Source organism: Falco cherrug, chromosome 14, assembly GCF_023634085.1.
Source record: "Falco cherrug isolate bFalChe1 chromosome 14, bFalChe1.pri, whole genome shotgun sequence".
NCBI lineage: Eukaryota > Metazoa > Chordata > Aves > Falconiformes > Falconidae > Falco > Falco cherrug.
This window is the reverse complement of record NC_073710.1, coordinates 100,086-126,151: the sequence shown is the minus strand read 5'-3', so window position 1 is coordinate 126,151 and position 26,066 is coordinate 100,086. Positions and strand designations below refer to the sequence as shown.

Sequence of the window (26,066 nt, the reverse complement as noted above, 5' to 3'; positions counted from 1 at the left end):
GTTCTCAAGGTGAAGAAACTATGCACTCCAGCATATATAGCAGAATAAAGAAAAACACTGAACTGATCCACTAATATCGCACGTTTCCATCAAAGTCACAGATATGTGAATACTCAAATGCTACGAGAAGGAAAGTAAATGCTTGTTGTTCCCAGACAGCATCCATTCAGCAACTTAAAAAGGACTGAGGCAGGAAAAATGAAAGTCATTTCAGAGGCTAAGAGCTTCTGGGCGCCATAGTACAGGACCACAACAAGAAACGTAATGCCATAGGCCATCTTTGCTGTAATCTGCACAGCTAGAGATCCAAATCACGAAGCTACAGGAACACAAGAAGAGAGTGCCCTGTGCAGCTGTGCTGCTCTCCTCACATTAATGCAGACAGGTTGGTCTAACTTGCTCTGGGCAGACCTTCCCAGTCATCAGTTTTCAGTTATAAGACATGCATATGGGCACGTTTAGAAACAGCAAAGGCAGCAAGCAGGTAACAAATGATACATATTGTCAAACAAGGGCACTGTGCCAGCGTTCAGAAGCCAATTAGAAATGGAGGCCATGTTAAGCTATACTCACAGCATCACAGTTCCAATGGAGCCTTCACTGAAACCAACAAATGGATCCAGTGTCCCCCCACAATGTGCAATTTACCTGCCACACATTCTTCCGAAGCCCAGGCTGTATTTTGGATTTTGATTCCCAGCTGGAAACATAGTGCAGAACCTACTCCCACATCCCCAAGTGGCAGTCAGAGTCCGAGTAACCAGTAACACTTAGTGTGGGGTTACTGCCATTTGCAAAACAAGGTGAGGGTTGGGAGCACTTGGCTGTTGCCCAACCTCAGACCCTGGTCTCACTGCTAATGGCTATGTGAGGTTGTGACCCTGCACAGCTGGTCCCACAGCCACCTGTACTCTGGCCAGCCCGGCATACCCGTCATCTTTCTTGCCCTTCCGCTTTAGTTTTGGGGAAGCCCGGGGTGATGCCTTGGCTTTCCAGTCCTTCACAGGCAGCCTCTGCGTAGACGCTTTGGCACCAAATCCGCCTGACGTAGAAGCCAAGCTTGCGACTTCATCATCATGATCACTACGAAGGAACAGCAGGGGAGAGACATCACTTGCAATACTGGACAGTGTTAGCCTTCACTGAAGGGAGGGAGTTCACATTCTGCTCTTCATCCACACGTGGCCAGTCACACAGCTAAGGACACCTGCCACATTGATCTTTAACACAGAGACCTCCACAGAGCTCAGCACATGCTGCTCTGTTTTCATCCAGGTCTGCTCAGGCTGAGCTCAAGCACTGCGTAACAAGACTGGAAGGGTCTCTGCATTAGGGACAACTATGGCTCAGGCAGTGCAGTGGAATGATGCCTGCTCTTACTGCATACACACACTTGCACATAAGCCCTAGGACGTGATGCTGACCCAGCAGGGAACTCGAGCATAGCATCTCCCTACAGCTTTACAGACAGAAAGCACTTAATGCAGCAAGTATTATGGGAACAGAGTTCAGGCTGAGCCTAGGAAGTACGTGATCCTTGGTACCTTGGAGTCTTTCAGCTGCTGACCAGCCATCCAACATAGACTGCACGTTTCAGTCTGAATTTAAGTGTGGATTATGAACGAACCCACAGCTGTCAAACAGAGCTGAGCTTGCCAGGCACACAGAATGTGCCCACAAGAACTTTAGGATGGCTTGTGAGGGAGCAAAGGTGTCAAAAGCAAGCAGCTAACTCCTTAGATACCCTCACTACCTTATTTAAGGCACGGTATTTGGAAACTTATCCCTTAATAGGTTTTCACTGGCAAATAAACCAAGCTTGATCCACTCTTAGGAACAGCACAGTTAAACCCTTCCCTACAGAAAGTAAATCTGACAGTGCTCAGAGGCCAATCTCATGATCAGCTGAAGTCATCAGAACATTACGGAAGAAGCTGGACTGCATAAACACATGAAGTCAGGAGACAAAGCAAAGACATTCACCCCACACATGAAGGCTTGCTGGGGGCAGAAGCACGAATGCAGCCTGAACTGAGTCCATGCAGGGCGAGAGAGGGGGCTGAGCACTCTGGTACCTTTGTTCTGCACTAGCATCCTGGCTGTCATGCTGCAGCAGGTGGTAGCTGTGTCGATGATAGGAAGAGCTCTTGTGCTTTTCTTCAACTTCATCCCTTGGGCTAGAGGAGGGGAAAAAAGCCCAGAAAATACCGTCATGAAAGTATCATTTGGCTTGGATGTTTGTTCACTCCACTTCTCATGAGGGATCCTGATAGAAGGTCTAAACCAAACAAACTCACAACTATCTGCATGGATCCAGAAAGCAGCAAGTGTTGCTTAGAAGTGCTAAACATTCAAAAGTTTTCCATGTGTTTTCCCAGGAGCCTTAAGAAGGGAGAAGCAGCTCAGCCATGCTTTATGCATAACCAAGAACAATCCCCAAGCAGACATTCATGCAAGACAGGTAAGCCACTACTCAAAATGGGCAGTACAGCATACTTCAGTGAATAGCATTCATCTCCAGTTTGTTTTTCCTCAAGTAATACTGATCACTGGGGCAAAAGTCATCAGTGCTTCTCAGTTCTTTCAAGTGTCTGAGGAAGCGTGCAAATTTGAAAGCAAATTGCATGTGCTTCCAAGCTGTAAACTAGGTGTATCTGAACTCAGCTTGCAGGAAGATCTTTAGACAGAAGTGAGTACTTGTTACTTTCACCTAGGCTGATGGCTTGATTGAGCTGGAATGTAAAAAAACCCCACAAAAAACAGCCCAAACCCCTCTCAGATCCAGAGATATCAAACCTGATTATTCTGCTATGAGAAGTCCTGAAGAATTCAAAGACAGAGCGGGATTGAGGGGAGTTGCGAACTCCTATAAAAGCATTTTCTCAACTTCAAATTATGAGCAAAAGCAAAAACACTGCTTAGAGACAGAGCCTCGGTGCCCTCCCCAGAGCCATCAGAATTGAGACCATTTCCTAAAGCAGCATCCTCAGGTGTGGAGGCACAAGGTGAGGCCTTTCTCTTGCAATTCTGATGTGAGAGAACAGCCCTGGGTCATCATTGTTGTCCCTCAAACTCTCTCAGCCTGCTAGTCCTGTTGAAAAGGAAGGTATCTGCAGGCTGTCATGGTGCATACAGTGCTGGCCCGGACAGACTCTGGAGACGCCAGATGTATCTCGCTGTTCCTGTCCCACTACAGGACAGGGACACCAATTCTGTGATGAATCCTAGCACTGCTCCAGTGTAATAGTTTGCTCCTGGTAAGCAGGCCTATGTGATGTTGCACTGTTCTGCATGCTTACTCCAAAGCGATATTGCCATTCATTTTCCGACTTTTAAAGCACTTTATTTAAAAAGCTAGCTGCACAGAGCCAATCCTAGAAGAGAGATATACAATTAAGCTATAATTAACCTGTCAATTATGTGCCAATTGACTCCTTTCATCAAAAACATGCAGGAACGCATCACCCTGGGGCAGATTTTAGCTTGTACTGCTTTTATTTCCAGAGTACAAAAAAAAAAATAAAAAAATCCCATCTCAACTGTCCATTCCCAGGTGAACAAGAAGGTCAATAAAGCAGACTTTTCACCTTCTTAACAGAGATCCTTTATGCTGCAAGGGATATGAGAGAGCAGAAATTGTTAGAGCTGGCCTAGGAAGTTCAGGACACAGCATACGCAGACCAAGCACGCAGGAAGGCTGAATCACCAGATCCTCCAAGGAAAGGAGGGATGGAGGACTGCTCTGGTTTAATCACACCTCAAGAGCTTTTCACCAAGCTATCAGTTTGGCAAGTGCAAAGAAATTGCCCTAAGCAAGACAAACCCAAGTGATTACCTACCTGTCTGCCATGCTGTTCCTAGTTTCTCTGGTTATGTCAGGAGCTGCTGGCCATGGCTGACTCACAACACTGTCAGAAGATGCATTTTCCTGAGTTAAAGCAGTCTCCAGTAACGATGGAGCATTCAGTCTGTCCACCTCCACTGGAGGCATGTCCAAAGAGTGGTGGCTGTGCTCTGAATTGTGCCGGTTCCTCGGAGACAGCAAATGCAAGGCTGAGGCAGCAGATGCCATACTGTCTGCATGGTGACTGGGCTCCAGCACCTCTGCAGGGAGCCCAGACGGAGCTGCTGCAAAGCTACGTTGCAAGGTCTCGGAAGCAATCTCTGGGATATCTTGGGACATAGCTGTGGAAGCAGAGGAAATGACGTCTGGCGAGCGCTCACGGGTGGGAGACGCCTGGGGGACCACCAAGGGCTCCACCTCCTGCAGTTCCAGTGCTAAAGAGGGGTTTCCTGGTGTGACCTGAATACAAAAATCAAATAAGAGCCTTCAGGGTAACGTGGAGACATCCCAAGAATCCCTGGTATCTTACACCAACCACCTCTGGAAACAGCCAGCCATATCCTTTCCTCCTGTGACCCCTGTGCTAACAACACACTTCAGCTGATGCTAGTTTGAACACACTTCCAAGAGAAAATGTAACACCAGTTCTACCTCCCTGCTCTGCTTCAGGATCCCTTCTCTTTGAGGGAAAAATGTTACGTTTAACACTGAGTACCTCCTGGACTGAAAAGTTTATTTCAATTTCAAGCTTTGGTCATAACCTGTTTTACATTACACCTGGAAAGAAAAATTGAGGAATGGGAAATGATTGTTTCAGACTCGTCAGACCAACAAGGAGGAAGAAACCTTTCGAGGTAGCACTGTCTCCTAACACAAAGGCTGACCATGTTCAACCAGTGACAACGACAGCACAAGCTAGAGCTGTCTAGTCTTCAGCAACTGTTTTACACACGGTCAAGTTCCATTAACATGGGTAAACCTGGCTGCAGATCAGTGCCAGCATCTGTGTTTTCCAAAGGGCAGGCGCTAGCCCTGTTAATATCATCTAAGTAAGGCTAATTTCAGCTTGTATAGGCCCACAGAGAGAGGTCCCTTGGCCCACAAGGAGGAGGAAGGGAACAGCATTTGGAGCCTTACTGGAACAGGCGCCTTTGGTGTTAGCTTGTCGGGGAGGCCTGGGATAATAACTGAATGGCTCCTAGGACTAGTTTGGAGGCTGCTGCTGCTGCTACTCAGCGTGAGGCTGGTGTCTAGCTGCATCTTGGGGCTCACGGTCAAGTCTTCTGATGGCCTGCAAGAAACAGATAGACAAAAAAATCAAGCAGGCCAACCCAGTGATACAGACCTGCAGCAAACACTTGAGGTGAGGAGATGGGATCAAAGGAGGAGCCCAACCCAAACTTCACTAGTGTTCTTCAAGCCCTTGCTTTTTCCACCACAGTCAGCTACTCCCTGTCAACTAACACCTGCATCTCCTAGTCCCCATCCAGCCCAAAGAGATACCAGGTGGAAACAAAAAAAAACAACCCACCCACCAAATCAAAAAACACAAAAAGAGAGGGGCATCGCAATCTCTTGGAATTCCAAGCGTCAGTGAGAGAAGGGACCGGTTATACTTTCAGTGCACACTGTACAGAGTTTAGGGAGATCGAGGACACTACAGGATAGGTCTCTGTCCTTTTCCCAGCCCCCCAAAGTGAAGTTTTCACTGGTTAGGCAGCCCAACCCACTAGTGACACTAGTAAGATTTTTCCTAACAGTCCCAATTATCTCCCTGTCCTTGGTGGCTGCAGTGTTCTCTTACCTGTAAACAATGACAGCCCTTTGGGAGAAGCATGTAAAGCAACAAAACTGAGATGCAGTAAGAGAAACCCTTTGAGGCACAAATGAAACACTATTGTTGGCCCCTTGAATGACAACAGGCACGCTCCAAAAGCTGCATTAGAGATGCAAACAGTTGCCTGTGTAGGGACTTTGGGACTCAGGCCAGTTTCTAACTCTGGTTACAGTCTCCTCTCCTACAAGATACACTACAGCTCCACGCCACCCTGAAGGGCTGTATCAGCTCAGTTGCAGATATATTCTTTAACATACATGCTATTTACCTGGGCATGGAGGCGTCTGCGACAGAAGTGCTACTCATGGCTGTGACTGCAGTCAGGGAACTAACACTGCTGCCTGGAGATACAGCGATCTGCAAGAAAACACACAGTTTTTTGTCGGGATGTGACAGAAGAGTCCAACAGCAGAACGTCACCTGAGAACGCTGGCTCCAAAAGAACTGCTGAAGAGTCTTCGGTGAAGAGGAATAGAAAAAAAAAAATATAGGTCAAGTTGTACTGCTAGGGTGTTTAGACGCTGGTCAAAGGCAAACCCCAATACATCCTCATCACGTGGACCATGACTACTTTTATTGAGGAATTGCTCTCCCAAAACAAAGTGGCACTCTGCAGGGCTCTGCACTAGGTCCCCACTTCGTTCTTTGACCTTGACTGCTCTGGTCAAGGTCTGTTGCCACTTGTGAGGCCAGAGTCTGTATAGGGTTTAGGTCCTGCACTGCTGGACTGATGCATGGAAGTAGAATGCTCCAATGCACAGGAAGAGGTATCATGCCTCTAGCTTAGCTGGCTAGCAGTGTAGAGCACATGGGATATGCTGGCCCCCACTACTGCTTCTGGCTACCAAAAAACACCTACAGAGAACACCAAGATAAACACACAAGTGCTCAGCTGGGAAAGCCAGTGTGGCCAGGCTTCTTACACTTGACAGTGCTTACAGCAGAGAGTGAACTCAGGGCGATGTCCACCCTACAGTGCTCCCAGGTCCTGGGTCCAGCAGGAAAAAGCCTGCCATGAAGCAGGTAGCAGTGAAGTGCCAGGTTTAAACTAAACAGCTTAAACTACAGAATAAGGTGCTCCTTGTAGCAAACAGTATGTGCAACCATCTTTCTGCTCCTTTGGGACATCTTTGCATTGGGAAGGCTACCCACCCTCAGGCACAAAAATAACTCCTGCATGTAGCAACTTTGCCAGCAACATTAAAACCGTTAGGAGGATTTTAATTTATTCTTTGTTCTCCAAGTTGTCACCAGGGTGGCTCACTCTCATTAGTCAAGTCAGCATAAACTCCATTTCTGCCCATCTTCCTCTGCTGTCTATCCTCATCCAGGCTCCTCCAGTACATGCTCAAGCTGTGGTGACAACCATGCGTTGGAGGGGGAAGCCCTGCCCTATGATGTGTACGTGGAGTGCTGCTCACACTCTCCTCCTTGCCTCTAAGAACTGTATCAGCACAGCAAATAACTGCTGACAGTTAATTTCTCACAGGGAGGCAAAGAAAACAAACAACATAGCTTCTCACCACTGGAATACACACCCTGTCATTAAGTTGCAGATCACTTTTCTGAAAGGATGCACTTTAAATAATACTTTTTAATTTATGTCTACTCCCATTCTAAAAGCACATGGAGAAAACTACAGAGTTACAAATCCAGTACAGCGATTCAGTACAAAGGCACAGAAGCAGGCTACAAAGCAACAATATCTGAGTGGGTTTAAGACAAACTATTATGACACTGGGATGCAGAGTGGCCAAGAAACAGCAAGCTCCTGCACTTCTGCTTGTTGGCATAGCCAAGAAGGGGAGCAGAAACCTGCACTGAGTTAGACAGATGCACAGTGTCAGTGCCAGACAGTGTCTGGAAATGCCCAGCAGTGCTGGCCACACACATGATGGAGCATTAAGACGAATTATATGTTTTCTGACTGCTCTATCAGAGCTCCACTGAGGACTAAATGCTTATGAATCTTCACCAAGACATGCTGTTATCCTTTGCAGAGATCTCCAAATCTTAAGGAATGGTTCACATGCTTCCTGATACCAAAACCCCTGAGCTTTCTGTACAAGTTAAGGTCTGCTGTGTTAGATTCGGAAAAAACCCACCAAGCTTCTGGATTAACAATTTGCAGATCTCATGCAGAAGATGTTACAGTCCCTTCCACCTACCTGATCATTTCTGGCATGCATTCCCCACAAGATCCCATCAGACAGGATGTGCAGAGATGGCATATTGTCTTCCACTGTAGTTACTATCAAAACCCCAAACACCACAGGTAAACCAGTAAGAGCAGTCTCCAAGCGTAAACGCAGTTATTTAGCAAACCTGTATTTCTACACAACACAGCTACATCAGCAGTTTTGCAGCAACACACAGCACTTGCAACACAAGCTTAGGTCAGCCTAGCATTTCAGATTTGCCAGCGTGTCTTTACTAAGTTTGGTCACATGCACAGTGTTTCCTGTCTGCTCTGCATTCAGCTAGCATAGCCTATCAGCTACTATGGCCTAGAAAAAGTTCCCAAAAGTATCAAAATCCAAACCCACCCCTGGTACCACCAATATCAGTGCTGATCTCTGGTTACCTGTTGAAGAGATGTACTTGGTGTCATGAATGCATCTGGAGTCATCAGCTTAGGTTTGGCATCATTTGAGAGAGAAAGGAAGTCTGCTGGTACAGGCAGATCAGCAATGCGCCGCAGGTCTGGTTGAGAGCCATGCACCGATCCTTTTTCAGATCCCAGCCCTTCTGTGCTCAGATCAGCCATGTGGTCTGGAAAGGCTTTCAAAGGAGAAATACAAAAGATTTACAGCATCTTCCCCAAAAGCTGAAGATTTAATTCCACAAGGTATACAAACTTAGGCCATTGCCAGCCATACTTGATTCCAAAAAGACCAAGCAAAACCACTGCAACATCCTAGTCAAAGCTTAGGAGAAAGCAAATCCTGTGTTATGCTTACTCTTGTAGGCTAAAGAGTAGATTTTATCAGGCTTTGATAATAAGTGATCCAAGCTTCCTTTTTTCCCTAAACGCAAGGCCAGTTAACAGCCACATCCCAGAATGGTGAATAAACTGAAAAAGCACACTACATGCAGCCCAGTCCGCTCTGCTCCCAAAGCTCTGCTGTCACTCTCATCTCTTCCACCTGACAAGAGGCAAACATCAAGTTCCTGGCACAAGTGCCAAATCACCTAGGAAGGTGAACTCAAGCGTGCACAAAGCATTAGCACTGCTAGCCTAACATGTCCCCATGCTCCATACTTATACCAGGCTCTAGTCAGGTGGCCTGCCTCGTAGCCAGTCCATATTCAGAACTCTTTATGCAATGACACCACTCTATTACAAAGAGGCACCTACAGCTGCCCTCCTGCTACCCCCGCAACAACCTTTAAAGGCTCAGCAACACTGAAGATCAATTTAACACAAATGCTCACCAAACTCCTCATGAGAGCCATGGGAAGGCATGGAGGCACTCATGTCAGGGCTATGAAGAGGCTGGAATCTAATCTGCACATCCTGTAGGGCTCTGCAAAAAAACAGGCATCTCTGATTAGCTTATGAATCACCGAAAGAACTCTAAGACTCAGATTTCACAGAACCAATTCTCTTGGAATATGCTTTAGTGTTTACTGCCTGAAACAGAAGCGGAGAAGCTGATACTCATTCAGCTGCATCTCCCAGTTCTGGCACCCAGGGTATTAGAAAGATGCTTCCTCAGCACTTAAGCACGAGCACAACTCTTAAGTCACTGCTTACTCATGGCAACAAAAATACTACTAGCTTGCCACAGCACCATGCAAGGCTACTTCCTGGTATGGCAACACTGAACACACCACAGCTACAAGTTTCTATGGGTCCAAGTAATTTTTGTTACAAGCAAAAGGAACCTGTAAGTTAAGTTTCTACAGGTCAGTGCAGGATTAGGACAGCCATGGACAGCTGCCCATGGTAGCTACTACACGTACTTACTTGGTGTGCACACAGAAGAGTTTTATCAGCACGCCTGCTGCTGATTCAACAGCCCCAGCTCCCTGAGCACCTTCTGGAAGCGAGACAAAAGTAAAACATGAAGTTGGAAGGGAACTGCAAAGTACTAGAAAACCATCATAGCAAATGAACTAGCAGAGAACCAGCATGATACAGCTTTGTAACTTCTCCACTTCAGAGGCGAATTTGCCCTGATAAGGAAAAAACATATCCTACACTCCCTTTACTTTTCAGTGTGACAACAATCACATTTGCTGTAATCCAGCCAAATAAGCCTCAAGGAAGAGGGGCTTGAGAATAAAAGATACTTCACTAGGTAAAAAGGAAGAAGCTGAGGTCTGGAACTGCCTCGACTGGCTGTTGCAGTGACCAGTTGGATATATTTGGAGACACACTAGCTTATATCAAACAGAAGTTCGGAACAGGGCTCAAACATCCTTCCCGGTTGTAGACAACTATAGTTATGAAGAACTCTGCGATGACTTCCCATCAGCCAACACTGACAACATTCACTCAGTACCCTGTACCAGTCTCACCAAAGCTAAGCAGGCCAACAAGAAAAGATAAACCTCACTCCCCACAAAAAAATTAATTGGCATTCCTATGCAAATTGTCCTAATCACATGAGCACCAATCAGGGACCTGAAGTTTCAGTCGCAGTCTGCTCCTGACTTGCTACCCGTATCAGTGCCCTACCGCTTGTTACTTGGGAGAAGAGACCGGCCTTTCTTAGGAAAGCCAGAACCATCAAAGAAAGAAATCCTGACCTCACAGCAGCCCAATTCTCTTCATCACCTACCCACACTCAAGTTGTCATTTTCCTCTTCTGCTGGGAGCACTTCAGTGTGCCTTAACCGACAGCGGCTCACTGCCTGGATGCCAAAGCTGAGGACTGGGTGGGTGAGGAGGAACTCTGAGATGGAGCTGAAGTAAGCCTTGCCCTCCTCTTGGTTCTGCATCAGCTCCATCACATACAAAACCTGGAAGGATCAGAAACAGTAAGTCTTTCAGACTTTCAGACTTTCAGAGCAGACCATGTATGTGTGTGTGTGGGCTACAAAGCCTAGCCCCTGAACTAGGTTTGGGACAACGGAAATAATACGAGGAACAAAGTCTGGGCCATTTGAATTTGAAACAGAACACCCAAGAGAACCACAATAAGCACACTCCCATCTGAGCCAATGTTGATCAGGAACTCAATCCTACTGTGCCAGACACAGGTGTCTCCAAATGAGAGCTTTACTTAAGGGTGAGAGACACTGCTCAAGGCTCCTCAGGATTAATCAGATGAATTGTTACATTTGTCATCTTATGGTGAAATAGCTGAGGCCAATCTCTACATTTTTAGCTATTAACATGCAAATCCTAGACCTAGGCAGCAGAACCAGCCACACAGAAGGCCGTTTCTCCTGTTACCATCACCCACACAGCCAGCAACAAAATGAACCACCTACTTTTCTCTGGACATCGCTCAGTATCAGATATTCAGCAGAGAGATCCAGGCAGACTTTCAGGCTGGGAAGAATACTCATGGAGCTGAAGATGTCAGGAGAAAAGCTAGATCCATAAATAAGAGGGACGGGAGGTGAAGAAAGCAAGGTAGATTAGCACAACTAGAACAACTGCTATGAATCTGCATTTAAAAAAATATGTATCTTCAAAAGTTTACAGCCATATTACAGTGCAACCACCCACTAGAACTAAAACATCATTGCAGAAATCAGTGCTGACTTCAGCTGAGAGACCAGCAGAGAGATCACACAATAGGATTAAGTTATGGATTCTGAACATTTATATGAAAGATGACATGTCCCACATTCATAGGAGGACAAAAGCCAATGCTACAGATTTAAAAACAAAAATCCACCAAAACAAAATAACTCTTCTACAGGTTTTTGACCTTCTGTAGTATGAGGCAGAAAAAGCAGCACTCGGCTGTATGCCATATTCTTCTTGCTTTAAGAGGACAATTCAGATATGGCCTTAAGCATTCATGTCATCAGACAGGCCATGACCCACCAGCAGAAACCTAAAATTAGGGAACATAAGCTGAGTGAAGAAATGGACTAAAGCAGAATTTGAATTTCTGGACCTATACGGCTCAGCAAATAATCCCTGTACAATTGCTTCAGCTCTGTCAACATAACAGCTCCTCATAATTTAAATCAGAAAAAGCAGTAATAGGAAAAGATCCTAGACTGCTCATTGAATATCTACTATTTTTACAGAAGAAAGCACTCAAGGTGTGCAGTTTTGGAATGCCTCTCCTCATGCTGCAGGTATGTCTATACTCTATGGAACAAAGCAAAACCAACAGGTCTCAGTAACACCAAGGAGACTGTATGAAGTATCAACCTCCCCGGCCTCGCTGAAGGTCGACCTTACAGTCTGCCACAGCCCTGACAGCTTTCAACACAGGTCAGGCTGGCACAGGAGGTGCCTCTACCTGGGGCTAGAGTAGACTCCTTCGGAGATCAAGGACCACCTTTGTAAATTAAGTATACCTGGAATTTGAGACCTTTGTTACAATCCACTGCTCGAAGTAAGCCCAACCCTTCACAGGAGCTGGCACACCAACACCTACCGGACAGTTTGCAGACAGGTCCAAGACACAGTGCACCACATCTTCAGTTCTCTGTTCTGATCTGCTCCTGTAATGAGAAATCTCCAGAAGGGAACCCTGCAAGCACAACAGACACAAGTTCTCTTAAAGATATGGTCCTTCCGATATGGACATTTCACAGAAAAGTTCCTCACAAGCTGCCCATAGCTGATTTTGCCCAACTGCATCCTAAAGTTTGCAGAAAACTTCTGCTTCCGAGGGAGATTAGAAACCACTACAGCTCTCAAGAACCTTAAGGCCACAACTGACTGAAGAAAGAATAAAAATAAAAAGCTATTCTTTTAACCAACTGCAGTTGAATTTGGAGGGTAGCAGGCTGGTTCAAACCGACCATACCACACATCTGAAAGGACTCATCAATTTATTCATGGACTTGACACTAAGATTAAGGTCACTTTAGGCTGTGCTCCAGAGCCTTATTTATTTCTCCATCCCTAGAAAATTGACTACAAAGGGAACAGGACTTGCTCCTGCCACAAAGCTAAACTTTTACAAGTACCATGCGGTTACAAGGAACCCTCCAAAGGTAGAGTTAGAAGACACTACCAAACTTTGATACTTCAAGTACTGGATTTGGAACTTACTCTGGGTCTTGTTTTTTATGGTTGTCACAAAACAGCAGGCAGGAAAGAGGCCTACCATCATGGGGTTTCCACTCATGAAGACACCTGGGAAAGAATCAGAGAAAACATCCAAGTGTGCAGGGAGTGGTAAATGAGGAAGACAAGAGGTGGGCACTGAACACATTATTCCTTGTCCAAAGGCAGCATTAAGTCAGCAGCCACCAAGTGTTACCAACTTGTAGCTGTTTACAGGCTTATATAAAATAAGGACATCATAGCCCATGCAGACATAAATTGTGATTAAAAAATAAATATAATCACATGTTGCCATTTGGTTTGGTGTTTTAACCAGGGTGCAATACATAAAAGAAGTCAGCATCGAGAGGAACAGCTCAGAGTAGCTTTCTGCATTTACAGAGACAGTGCAAAAGAGTCTGGCTACAGCCTGTGCAAAGCACAGAACTCTGGTTTCCAGACACAGCTCTTTGCTTTTTCCCTAAGCTCACCAAACCTTGTGCGAAAGTCATCGATACAGCTCTTCAGCAACAAAGTACTTTACAAACATTCACCCTGTATCTTTATAATGTCCTGAGAATTAACATCACAGAAGATTCTGTAACAAGGAAATTCTCACAGATAAATTGCTGCTCTCAGTTCCAAGATCCTTCATTTTCTAATTCTCCAGTTACCTTGGCTCATCTTGCCCCTCAATATAGATCTGCCAGAATTTGACAAAACCATCATGACTTGCTGTGGCCAACACAGTTCCATCCGGAGAAAGTGCTCCCTCACTGAGGCACTACACAGAGGGGTAGGGGGAGAGGGAAGACACAGAAAAGTCATTATATAGCTTTTTTTATTTCACAGGAAGACAGACTACTCTCTTCAAACAGGAATTTGACTAACAGTCCAATAGTGCAGGAGATCAGAACGATTTCCGACAGACACATCACTAGACAGCTTAACCCTTCACAGAAGAACTGACAGGACTTTTTTTTTTTTTTTTTTTTTGGTAATAATAACAATCACCTTTTCCGGACAGCAAGTTTAAGTACAACAGATTGTGCTGCTACTGTTCCTACAGTTACTCATGTTATGAACGCAGTTCGTTTTCTTTTAGGATCTTGTGGCTTTTCACAATCATTATTGTTTCATCTAAGCGATAAAAATAGTTTGTCATCATCCTGTTCAAGAAGCAAAACTGGACTCTTTCCAGTTGTTTCTTTTATATTCAAAATATTGCCTACTGGATACTCAGCTGCAGTCCTGGTCCACTGCATTCACATCTAGAACTACAGTCACTGGAGAAATCATAGAAAAACTAAAGTTGACACCGGGCTTAATTATCTCCTTCCTATCCAGCAGTAAACCACAGCATTGTTAAGTGTGCCATTTACCAGGAGATACAACAAGACAGTTGAAATACAGCCCAGGCTGTCAAACAGGCCCTTGGAAACACAGGTAAGATTTTCCAAGAGCCATTTTCAAAGCAAATGACTACACATTCACCTCAGCTCCTTAAACAGAGGTTACTTACCAACAGCATGTGCACAGAGCCAGTAGGTTGTGGGTGATAGTGTGGGTGAGTAAGAAACTGGGTTGGTTTTTTTACAGCCAACCATCCTAAGAACTAGAGCTCCTGAGACACCAGGACACAAAGAAAACCTCAGCGATGACCTGTGTGATGGCAGTGAAGAAAAAAAGAAGAAAAAAAAAAAAGCTTTACTACCGTGCTGTGGCCTTTCACTACGATGAAGCCTTCTTTGATGCTAGGCACCTCCACCGGCCAGGAGCTGTTGTTCGTTCGGATAAGGTCCAAATCCCACACCTCTGCCTGGAAAACAAACATGCAGGCACACAGGTTTATTTCCACAACTACTGGTCTGATCCAGTGGAGATTTTTTTAGATCCACTATCTCATATCCTGACATACCAGCCCAACGGCAAGTACGTGACATAAACCTTCCCATTTTCACCCAATTTGGCCATTAGATTCCTGGCATCCAGCCATACATAAATGCAGGGAATTGCTCTTGGCAATTGTGGCTGCTGCTCCAAGCCCCCTCCCTCCCCTACATACTGGCTCAGCCTCAACAGAAGAGCAATGCCTCTGGCCCTCCACATTGTTTCTAGTGGTCCTGGCTATTTGATGGCGAGCAGAAATGATCACTTTCCATCTTCCTGAGGCCCAAAGAAAGATCAGTATGACCTCTCCTCAGAGGAGAAGAATCCCACATCTCATATTAGGGAGGATCCTCAACATGGACTAGACAGGAGCCTTTACAACCCTAACCATATGAGCTCTTTCCTTCATTAGATTCTCTCCTGCTAATGGTAATAAGGGACAATGTTTCAAGAATAGGGTTTCCTTACCCTGTCCTCATGCAACAATGCCAACGTCTGACTTCCCTCTTCACCACTCTCCTCATTATCATCCGGAATGAAAGGGCACCAGATGATTCGTCGAGAGGTGTTCAAGGGTGTATTCTCAGGTCGCTTGATGTTAACCAAGATCTCCTCTCTGATCACCATGGTTAAGAAATGTAACATTCTGGCTGTGTTATTAATGCTCAGCAATAACCTATTCAGGCTTGGCCCTCTTAAATACTGTAAAACCTCAAGATTTTTTGGCTCACTGATTCAAATGAAACTAGGTAAAAGGATTCTGCTAAGAAAGCAGACAAGCTACCGTTTCTCTGCTGGCAGAAGAGGTTAAGCTTCCAAAGGTTAAGTCTCATAATTTTCTCTTGCAGGCTGCAGACAGGGTAAGCACAACAGGGGCACACAGCCACATCTGAATGTGCAATCCATGCAACTGCTGGTGGATAGATTAACTGATTTCAGCTAGTGTCACAACACTACCACAGAAAGACAGGAAAGCTAACACACTGCCCCAGGCTGAGTGCTCTAGTCCACCCCTACAGATCAGACCTTAAACAACTACTACTGCCTTTGCTCCAGTTGCTTTTGAAGTGATGGTATACAATTAAAATTCAGAAGCCACAACCTACAATGACATATCCCACAGACTGACATGCTTCCCAAAAGTACTAAGCAGTCACTCCTAGCAATTAAAAGGCAAAGATTTAGGGCAATGAATGAAACACTGAAATTTCAGAACCACCAGAAGAAGGTTTGGAAGGAAGATAGTGAGTGGGAAGGAACTATTACGTCCTCTTCCCCAGAAAAGTAACTAAGAAAAGAGCTAGACAAATGTGAGTAAAAAACCATCGCACAGTTGAGGTAACACCACCCATCTGCAAGGCCAGCTAACACAGACTGACACTTCTGTTTTTGCTTGGACCAGAAAGGAACACCAACACGTCAGCCCTAGAATTTCAAGTTACATGCCATTTCAAGTAATAACTGGGCTGAATACAGGCACAGGGTGACTGATACTCTGGAAGGGGCAGAACTATTGACCTTCCCCCTGCAAGCTGCTATTCTGGAAAGGCTACAAATAAGTTGCAGTTTGGAGGTTGTATTCACATTAACTACCACACAAAGACGCATATGAGCATATCTTCTGACAAGATACTGGATCTTTTCTTTATCCATGGCCAGGCGCCAGACAAAAAGGTTGCCAGCCTCATCCAGGCATGCCAGCTGGTTGGAGTTGAGATGAGCAAAAGCCAGGTCTGCCACACCACCTGTGAATCCTTTCAGCAAGGTCCGCTCAGCAGTGCTGATGCTCAACACCCGCACCATAGCGGAGCCATTACTGGCAGCTGCAGAAAAGACAGAGGGAGAAGTCACCGTTGATCTGTGTGGTTCCCCGCAGGACTGCCTTTGCTCCCAACCGTCAGCATTTCTAGCGCCCATCCTGCCGTCAGCTGCCACAGGCAGCACTCTGAAAACCCATATCAACAGGTACCACGTTAACAAGCACTTTCAACACAGGCACAAATATTCACTGCACTTCTCAGATTTGGCGCAAAGACTGGAACGGCAGCATCAAGGAGGACTTTGCCTGCCCCTATAAGGGGCAGTGTATTTAAGGGAAGCTTAATTCCCCTTATCTTCTGTTTCTCAAGCACCACAAATTCTAAGTTGTTCTACTTGAAAAGAACGCAACAGAAATTGACTTCCCATAATACCCAGGGTTAGCCTCATGAAAGATGCCTTCACTAATGTAAGGCCTAAATCTTTAGCCCAAGCTCATGATAAAGCTTCCAAACCTCCAAGGCTGACCTTCAGTGACAGTGAATTAGTTTTAACTGCATTTTCATTTGCAGTAACCGGAGAAAAAGAGTCACTGAGAGGCAGCTAGCTCAAATACATGTTCTGTAAGGGGAATGTAAAAATCATAAACATTCACCTGGCAAAAAGCACTGCTTTTGGCTTGCATTACTGAAAAGAACATGCTTTAGAGCACACACACCCCAAGCAAAGCTTCCCCATTTCAGACAAACGTCACTGTGGCACAGGCAATCTTCTGGAGACCATATTGCTTCCACTTCTTGATGCCCACGCCAGCCCTAGCAGACCACTCAGCTTTCCAGAGTGTTACTGCACCCAAGCTTTAATACTTTTTAAAAGGGTGAGACACCCTAAAGCTGCTCTAAAATAATCTCAGCTAGGAAAAAAAACACAGTAGCAGAGTTGTAGATTTCATAAAAGGCCAGACAAACTGAAAGGGGGCTAGAACTGAGAAGAAAGGAAAGAGCTGACTGAGCTCTAAACACTATGTGCTTATATGAGAACAGAGACATTGCAGATGACTAAGTGTTCATTTGTTTCATATATGTTATGAAACAGTATTTCCCTGCATTGTTCTGCTCTTCTCTCCCTTTCTATTGCAAAATACACTGCATATGCATTGCTCTTTGGCTCCTCTATATTTAGCCTTAAACTCAACTCTAAATTTATGCAAGCAAATCCATCGCAAACATTTATCTGCTCAAATTACCACAGGCAGGGCTGTTTCTGTGCTTAGCTACAGAGAAGCTTGTTTGCAGCAGAAATATTTAATTAGAGGACTAATCGGAACATCAGCTTACTGTCCAGCAAAACCAATATAGTCAACAGCACTCCGAGTATTGCAAGATGTGCTTCAATTACTGACATTTACCTTCTTCTGATGCAAACTTTGCCTCTTTTAGAGATACACAGAGCAAAATAATACAAATCACATCCAAGACAGAGAAGGTATCTCACCTCTAATGGCATAAGCCAGGTAAGAGTTTGAAACAGCTATCAGATTGCCATAATAATATTTCTGCTCCCAGTCATATCTAGCAACAGGCTGTATTTTCACCTGCTCAGGAGAAAGAAAACAAAACATGAGAAATGTCTGGAATTAACTTTTTCCTGCAATAAACCTGCCAAATATACAATTTTCTCCAGGGAAGATCTGTAATGTTTAATAGGGAACTGTTAGAAGCACCAGTTGGTAAGGAGAATTGCACTTGAATGCCAGGTAGCAGAGCCCTGAACATTCAAACTTCTGGAGGCTGATGAATGTCTCCTTTCATGGAGCGCATGCCTTCTTGCAATGGATTTGTCATGCTGCAGAACACCACGCTACCCTGCAACTACAGCAAAGCAGCCCTTATCTCTTCATTAGCATTAGTGTCAGGATTCTCATTCTTAGAAACTTTTTTTGAAATACAGAAACATATTTGCTGCATAGGCACTTGCATAGTTTTAATACTGCTTTCCAAGAAACTGAGAGTCTGGTCTTATTTGGTATCTCTGAGCAAAGAATTAAGAAATACTATGGAAATTACAGCAGTGATCCTCCCTGTCATTTTTATCTTCAGAATTTTCTACAAAAAACAGTGTACAGTACATTAACATGGTACAGTATTTATTTACTATCTCTGTGGTCCCTTAATTCACTGCACATTAAGGAAAAAAATGATATAGTATGGAAAAGGGCCAAGAAGATGAAGACCAGAGCGTTCTCTCCTAATGCCTAGCATTTCTTCTGAGCATGTCTTAGTATTCTGCTACAGCACTAGTTCTGGTATCAGCATATTGGTTCTTCTGCATGTTGGATCTGCTGGGTGGAGCCCTCAGCAGGACTGAAGCTAGCAAACCATGAAGAATTTTTGTTTCGGTTCTCCCAAACGCCCCCCACTGTGAAGACCTTCCAGTGAAGAAACAACAGCAGGAAAAGCTTGCTTGTGAAGGAATGACACCTTCCCGTGAATCTACAGCTTAGGTCATGGACTTATTCCTGAAAATTAGAGGATAACTTGGCCAGATTCTGAAATAAGAGTAACAACCACTGACAAGACACCACTCCAAATTTTTGCCCCTCTTTAAGCTCTTTGACAAACTTCTACTTAATTTAAAGCTCCTATAACACAGGAAAAGGGACAGTAATTGCTGTTTAAAAATATTCAAGCATGAGCTCACATGACCCAAAAAAATCCCCAAAACCACAGAACTACGCTTTCCTCTTGCTCCTTACCTTGTTACTCCCTCTGGCCTTACTGGTGATGCTGGAATCACTGCTGGCCACTATCTCCACATCTTTTGCTGATATCACTATGCAAGTGGAGCTGTCATCACCTGAAAGGCAGCTTTTAAGAAAAACAAAAGGGGGAGGTAAAAAAAATTCACCATCAGACAGGAGTCACAGGAAGCGAAAAGAGGTCAGATATTTGCTATTCGTAATTTTAACACCAATGCAGGAGTATCTGTGCATCCAGGAAGTCTGAGCTGAACAACTGAAAAGAGAATCTACTTTCAGTCAAGACCCTCCTTTCTCCATGTGTCACAGGTTTGTCAGTGCCAAGCACCCAGTTTCTTCAGCTTAAAATCCTCCAGTCCATATGACTTGAGCACAGACCTACATTTGGTTAAAGTAGCCTTGACTACGACCCAACACTGGAAGGTGCAAAGAGACCAAAGTCAGTCAGTTGAACCTCATCAACCACAGTGCATGCTGCTCGTGGTTCTCACAGCAGCCTCTCACAAAACTATGACCAGAGAACCCAAACAAAAGCTATTTACACGAGCTCTAATGTTAAGAGTCAGCACATGAAGCCAAGCATTATACTAATTAGACTGATGTGGATTTGTGTTATTACTCCCATGACAAATCCAAAGTATTCTATATGCATATGTTCTCTTGCATATAAGCAGTAAAAGCACAAGTATTGGCCAAAATGCATTGACGTGTATGCACAACTCAGCAAAGAGTTAGACAGAAATCCAGCTCAGGATCATTTGTCCTGCTTTATGTCATGCGGACAGCAATACTTCGACAAGCACAAGGTCTACCATACTGCGAACTGGTAAAAGTTACCCTCAGGTACCTTGGGTCCCTGAAGGAGTCCAGCTGGAGGTCTACTGAGAATGCCGTTTCACCCAGAGCCCTGCTAATTTACCTCCAACCTTATTTACAATGTCTGCCATGCGACTAGTTCTGCTCCCCTTCTCTCCAAACAGCTCTGCCAATATTCTGCACTTCCTAAGCAGAAGGATGGCAGGCTCCACACACCAGCCTCACAAAAACTACAAAAGCTCTGACCAGCAGCACTGACTCACAGCTGTCACCTGAACTCGATGTAAAACTCTTCAGATTCCCAGCGTGCTTGTCCAGGCTAACCAGAACTCATTTTCGATCGTTTTCCTATTCACACTCAGCCTTTCTTCGACAAAACTTACATGACTTGTTTCTCCTGCAGGGCTCCCAGAGAAATGCTGCGATGCGCCGGCTTAGCCAAAGAAGGTCCATCTCCAGCTGCAATGGGATCAGGCACCAGCAGTCCATTCAGGTCTCCGTTATAGGAATTTGACGGTCTCCGGTTCTCATTCACCGAACCTAGGGAAAAGCATGGCCAACTGTGCACAACATCTATTTAAAAGAAATAGCACTGAGTGAAATACACTCCCTCCAGGCTGTTCTGTCAGGTTCTACTGGTCTGCCAGGCAGAATACACTGAATTAGTTGGGAAAAGTATTCTCCAAAAACGATGCGTGAGAGACCTCCCATGTAAGAAACACAAACAAGTGAAGTCACAGCTCTGTTCTTGCACAAGCAATCCCAGCAGACCAGAAAAACACCCAAGAACAGGTACAAGGAACTGACCAGCTTCGAGGAGGATCAAATAGTCTTGGATCAGAAAGACTAAGCTGGTAATTCAGATTTCCTGAATCAAGTACCAGATCAAAAGGTTCCTGAAAGGTCATTTCTAACCCTCACATCTGCAGAGAGATCTCCGAAGTCCAGCAACACAGCGGCTCGTTGCAACACTTGGGGTTGGCTGGAAATGCTAAATTTGTTACTCCAAAACTGGCTTCTGAGTGCGAGACCTGACCTCAAAGTCCACTGGCTATGGAACTACGCAGCTGTCCCTAGGCAATTCCTGCATTTTTCCCTTGGTTGATTAGTGACATAGAAGTTTACAGCACTCAAGTTCTACATAAAGCAACTATTCGTTCAGAGTTTCAGCTGTGCTTTGAGGATGCACGTGCCCTGACTTCATATATTTGGCCTAGCACAAGTTGCCTGGTGGCCTCCATACCTTCTGAAGGCTTTTAGAAGGACCAGATGCAAGAGGTGGTGAAGGAGACTCCTCTGTTTCACTAGCAAGGTACATAGAGCACAAGCCCACTCCATCTGCACTTACACATCAGCACAGTGAAGTCAAAGCCTCGTGTCTCAACAAAATCCTCGCTTGAAATTTTCACTGGTTTTGAAAACTGAAATTTCATATACTGTTGCCAGGTAACAACTGCTGTGGAGCTGTTGCCATTGCAAAATGGCTGCTCCCAGGACCAGAAGCTCCACTACTACTCTCACATGTAACAAACCCAAATGTAACTGGGGGCAAGAGGTATGTCCTTTGAACGCAAGGCAAGCTTTCAGTTACCAAACAGGCTTTAGTGTACCAGGATGAGTGCTGCCGCCTACAGAAATAACTGCAACTATATTTAAAACTTGCCTGTTTATGAACAGCCATTAAATCAGCGACTATGCTATGGCCACAAAAAGCCTGTGCAGCAACAGGGTATCCTGACGCAGAGACCATCTGGGCACTCACCTCAGTTTACCTGCACTGCATGAAGAAAGCAGCACTCACACAGCATGAAGAAACTTCAAGGCCAGCAAACGCGATCCTGTGTAACCACCTAACATTTGTGCTGTGCTTGCTACTGCAGCATTAAGATGCACCCCTTACTCCTATAGCATATGGTGGGTGCTTGTCCAGTTGCAGCTCCTTCCATCAACTGCAATTTATCCTTTGCAACCAAGAGCAGGAAAATATCCACTACAGAAAAAGCATCCAGGCTGCCAGAGAAAGGTGATACACTCTTTTCCCTATTTGCAGCAACAGGAATGCTTCACATCTCTCTCTTTTATGGACAACAGGACAGTGACGTTTGCGCCATGGGAAAGGGAAGGAGGAAAACACACCCCAGAGGCTGATGGGCACAAGAACAGTACACCGAAGCTCAGGAATGGGCTTAGCCCATCACTCTGTCTTAGGGAGAGCCAGACAAGCACAGACAAGCTGCCTGTGCACAATCCTGAAGGTATAAAAGAAGGGAAATAGCTCAGTGTTTAGTAGGTACACGAACAAAACCAAAATGTTAACCTAGACTGGTAGATCTAGGCCTCAAAGGGAAAGAAATGAGGTCGTATTAATTATCTTTTCAAAGAGAAGGAAAGCAGGAGCAGTCAGAGCTGAGATACTGAACTCTTCCTGCTCCTGCTGTCACCTGCACCAGAGGATGCTACTCTGTACTGAACAGTGAGCCCATGTTAAAACCTGGGTCCTGCCCACAACCCCAGCAGGGACTCCATAGCATGCTGGCACTGATGGTCTGTCTACGTGCCCCAGAGTTTGATCATGCAGCTCCACCTTGCCGAGGACATGGCATTAAAAAAAAAAAAATGGCAAGGGCTAACAGAGCAATGGATGTTTGCTGAAACTGGGAGAAAACAGTGTTCAGAGAGACTAGGGCAGTGGATCGCATTTCCACTATCACCAAACCCAGCACAACTAAAAAAGTATTGTGACAGTTGCAAACTCCTCAGAGCAGGGAGTGTTTCTTGTCCCCTGCCTGGACAGCACCCAGACTAATGTAATGCTGCTCATAGCTATGGGCACCTAGTACTGCAAAATCTTCTTTGTGGCAATAGCGTTGGAAAGAAGCCATGCTGGTCTCTTCTGGGTATTAAAATCTGCAAGTAAAAGCCAGGGTATAATAGAAACTAGAACTAAAGAGGACCTTGACCACAGCAACTTTGTGCCAGACAAGACTAGACCTACACATACATTTCATGAGGCTGCTTATATTCTCTTTCAAAAGCCTTGAAGGATCCCAGTTTCCCCTTCCTCTGACATCCTAACAGGATTTTCAGAGGCTTTCAGTTAACGTATGCATACTCTTGCTGTTCACTTTATCATGCCCAGTTCCTTCAAGTCTATTTGCTCTTACCCAAGCAGTGATTTCTGTGAACAACCACCACAGGTTCCTTACTGCTTGACTTACTGTCCATTTACTCCTTTTCTTCTCAACAAGCACCTTCTTGTGCACTAGAGCTGACGGAGCAGGTATAAAGGGAGTGAGTAAGAGAAGAAAAACAACAATAAATAACTAATAATAAATAACTAACTCCTTTGCTTCAACCAGCAAGAGAAGCTGCTTCAGGGGAAAGCTGCTCTCACCTTGAGAGAACAGAAACAACTCCAACCATTACCATAAAGCATTGTTTCATTTCAGAAATTGCTTGTGAAACAAGCATTCCCCATCCCTGCGCCTTTCAGTCTTTCAAGTACAGAGTGCTGCACTGTGACGGAAAAATGTATTTTCTTATAAGAATTGTAATCTTGAAACACACAAGCGCTCTAGAAACAAAAGAGACTACTTCCAGTAACGGTAAGTTTCTCTATGGGCAGTAAAATTAACGAAGGCGACTTCCTGTAGGTTTGCCCCATCTGCTCCCATGCCCCTGCACCTCTGCCACATCAACCCTTCGTCCAGCCTTTAGGCCAAGCAAAAGGCAGCACACACGACAGTTGCTTTGGAGGTAGCACATTCGTACCAACTCTCAGGATGCTTAAAAGCTGTTATTCCTGCCCTTCCCTCAATAGGAGCGCAACATGGGCATCAATTCTGTCTTCTACAAAGAAGCTAAGGTTTTTTTGCAAAACATCCACGGTCTCAGCCTCCTTTGGACCATTAGCTCATCAGGTTTGCATGAAATGCCACGGTAGGGTCAAAAAGCTCTGAGGGGGGCGAGAGCGAGGGGCTCCGGGGGAGCAGGAACAGGCTGGCTCCCAAGGCTCGGCTCCCCACTGCGGGCAGGAGGGGGCCCGCAGAGCTCCGAGGAGCTCGGGGTCAAAGGAGCAGACTCGCAGGCGCTTTAGAAAGCGGTTTGCAATCTCGTTTCGCCTTCAAGGGGGAGAGCGAAAAGTTTGCGGGAAGGGTGAGGATGGCAGCGATCCCGGAGGGCCCGACAGCCCCCCGCGCCAAGCCCAGCGAAGCCCCCGGGTTACTCACCGCGCCGCAGCAGCGGCGGGAGCCGCGGCCGGGGGGGGGGGGGGGGGAGGGGCGGCTGGGGGGCAGCGCCGCCGGGCTCCCAGGGGCAGGGCCCGCAGGCCCACAGCCGCGCCAGCCCGCGGTCCCGCTCCGCCCCGCCACCGCGGCCCTCCCCGCGGGCCGGGGGCTCAGCCCGGGCCACCGGCACCGCTCCCCACCGGCACCGGGCGCTGCGGGAAGGGCGGCAGGGCCGAGCGGGACCCCCCACCCTGGGCGGGACGCTGCCGGCGGAGGCCGATGTCGACGGCGCCCCGAGGGGAAGCGGGCCGGGCCCGGAGCGCGGCCACCTGGCACGCGGCCACCTGGCACACGGCAAGGCCCCGGCGCGGCGACCGAGGGGAGTCCCGGGGCAGGGCGGCGCGGTCGCCGGCCCAGTGCAGTGACCCCACCCCGGCCAGGCCCGCCGCACCCGGCCCCTCACCTCCCGGCCGGTCCAGCTTGAGGATGTCCCGCAGGTGCTGGGTGGCGTCCTCGATGTCGATGCTGGAGGAGGCCATGGGGCCCAGTTCGCTTCCCGCCGCCGCCCGGCCCGCCGCCACCGCACTGCCCCAGCCCGGCCCGCCACCCACGCTTCCGCCTCCGGTCCAGGCCGCGCCGCGCCGGCCGGAAAGCTCCTCCGGGACGCAGCGTTCCGGGCGCAGCGGGGGCGGAGCCGGGCCGGCCCCGGGGCGGGCAGCAGGGCCGGGACCGGCGGCGGTGGGAGGCGGCGAGCTCTTCCCCACCGCCCCTTCCTCCTCCTCGCGGGGTCCCGCCAGGGCCGGCAGCGTCAGGGCGCGCGCGAGCCCTTGCTCCTTCCGCCGGGCCGTTCCGGAGGGTTACAGCCTCCCACCGCCGCCGGCCCCGCGCCCCGGTTTTCCTGTCTCGGCCGTTCCCCCACGCCGGCCGCCGGGCTCGGGCCCGCGCTGTGCGGCTCAGCCGAGGCCCGCGTTCACCGCGGGTGCGGGGACAGCTGGGACAGCAGATGAGTGGGGCGACAGAAGTGGCCTGCGGGTGTCAAAGCTGCTGACCGATGCTGATACAGGAATGCGGTGTTTGTGTCTTCCCGGCAAGGAGTGGGAGCATGGCGAAAGGTGGGGAAAAGAGCCCCTGAAAGATCTAGGTGACCAATTTCAGGGGACAACCGTGCGGGTCCCGTTTAACGGCCTGAAAGAATCTCAGTTCAGATGTTTTTAAACTTATGCCTGCCACATGCACCGTCCCTTGAAACTGCCCTTGAAAGCAGCTCCCCCGGCTTGCGCAGCCCCACACAGGGATGGCCAGCCCTGCACCTGCCCGGGCCTGGCTCCCTGTAAACCTCTGGCTCCGGACGCTGCTCCTCTCTCCCAGCCATCGGCTCCAAGCGCCACTTCCCCAGCAGCACCAGAACAGCCCTGGGTTTCCAGCGGGGGATGTACGGGAACGCTTCGGTACCCGATGGGAGGGCCCCAACCTCAGCCTCCCAGCAAGCCCTGTCCCACTTCAGCGGCCAGAGCAGCCGGCTCCGGGAAATGGCCGGCCTGAGGCCCCCGCGGCTTCCCTGGCCAGTCTCAGAAAGGGAAGTGCCAAGTTCAGAGAGAACCACAGAATCGTTCAGGTTGGAAAAGACCCTCAAGACCATAGAGTCCACCCGCTAACCCAGTGCTGCCAAGGCCACCACTAGCCCACGGCCCCAGGCACCCTGTCCAGGCGTTTTTTAAACACCCGCAGGGCTGGTGGCCCCACCGCCT

At 47.1% G+C, this 26,066-nt stretch overlaps 1 protein-coding gene across 1 annotated transcript in view; it reads right to left on the bottom strand.

Annotated features, from left to right (window-relative positions):
• Positions 1-24,939, bottom strand: part of EDC4 (enhancer of mRNA decapping 4) — a 36,133-nt gene extending 11,194 nt beyond the window's left edge. Inside the window, exons 1-20 of the mRNA XM_055726713.1 lie at positions 24,782-24,939; positions 20,476-20,632; positions 19,274-19,385; positions 18,013-18,112; positions 16,394-16,583; positions 15,229-15,376; positions 14,585-14,689; positions 13,545-13,654; positions 12,877-12,960; positions 12,254-12,349; positions 11,124-11,226; positions 10,469-10,649; positions 9,652-9,724; positions 9,117-9,208; positions 8,266-8,462; positions 5,950-6,038; positions 4,982-5,135; positions 3,840-4,303; positions 2,076-2,177; positions 931-1,083 (exon numbers count right to left, since the gene is read on the bottom strand). Of these exons, the coding sequence (XP_055582688.1) occupies positions 931-1,083; positions 2,076-2,177; positions 3,840-4,303; positions 4,982-5,135; positions 5,950-6,038; positions 8,266-8,462; positions 9,117-9,208; positions 9,652-9,724; positions 10,469-10,649; positions 11,124-11,226; positions 12,254-12,349; positions 12,877-12,960; positions 13,545-13,654; positions 14,585-14,689; positions 15,229-15,376; positions 16,394-16,583; positions 18,013-18,112; positions 19,274-19,385; positions 20,476-20,632; positions 24,782-24,857 (2,786 nt within the window). The 5' untranslated portion in view covers positions 24,858-24,939. The remainder of the gene's footprint in view (positions 1-930; positions 1,084-2,075; positions 2,178-3,839; positions 4,304-4,981; positions 5,136-5,949; positions 6,039-8,265; positions 8,463-9,116; positions 9,209-9,651; positions 9,725-10,468; positions 10,650-11,123; positions 11,227-12,253; positions 12,350-12,876; positions 12,961-13,544; positions 13,655-14,584; positions 14,690-15,228; positions 15,377-16,393; positions 16,584-18,012; positions 18,113-19,273; positions 19,386-20,475; positions 20,633-24,781) is intronic.
• Positions 24,940-26,066: the final 1,127 nt, after the last annotated feature.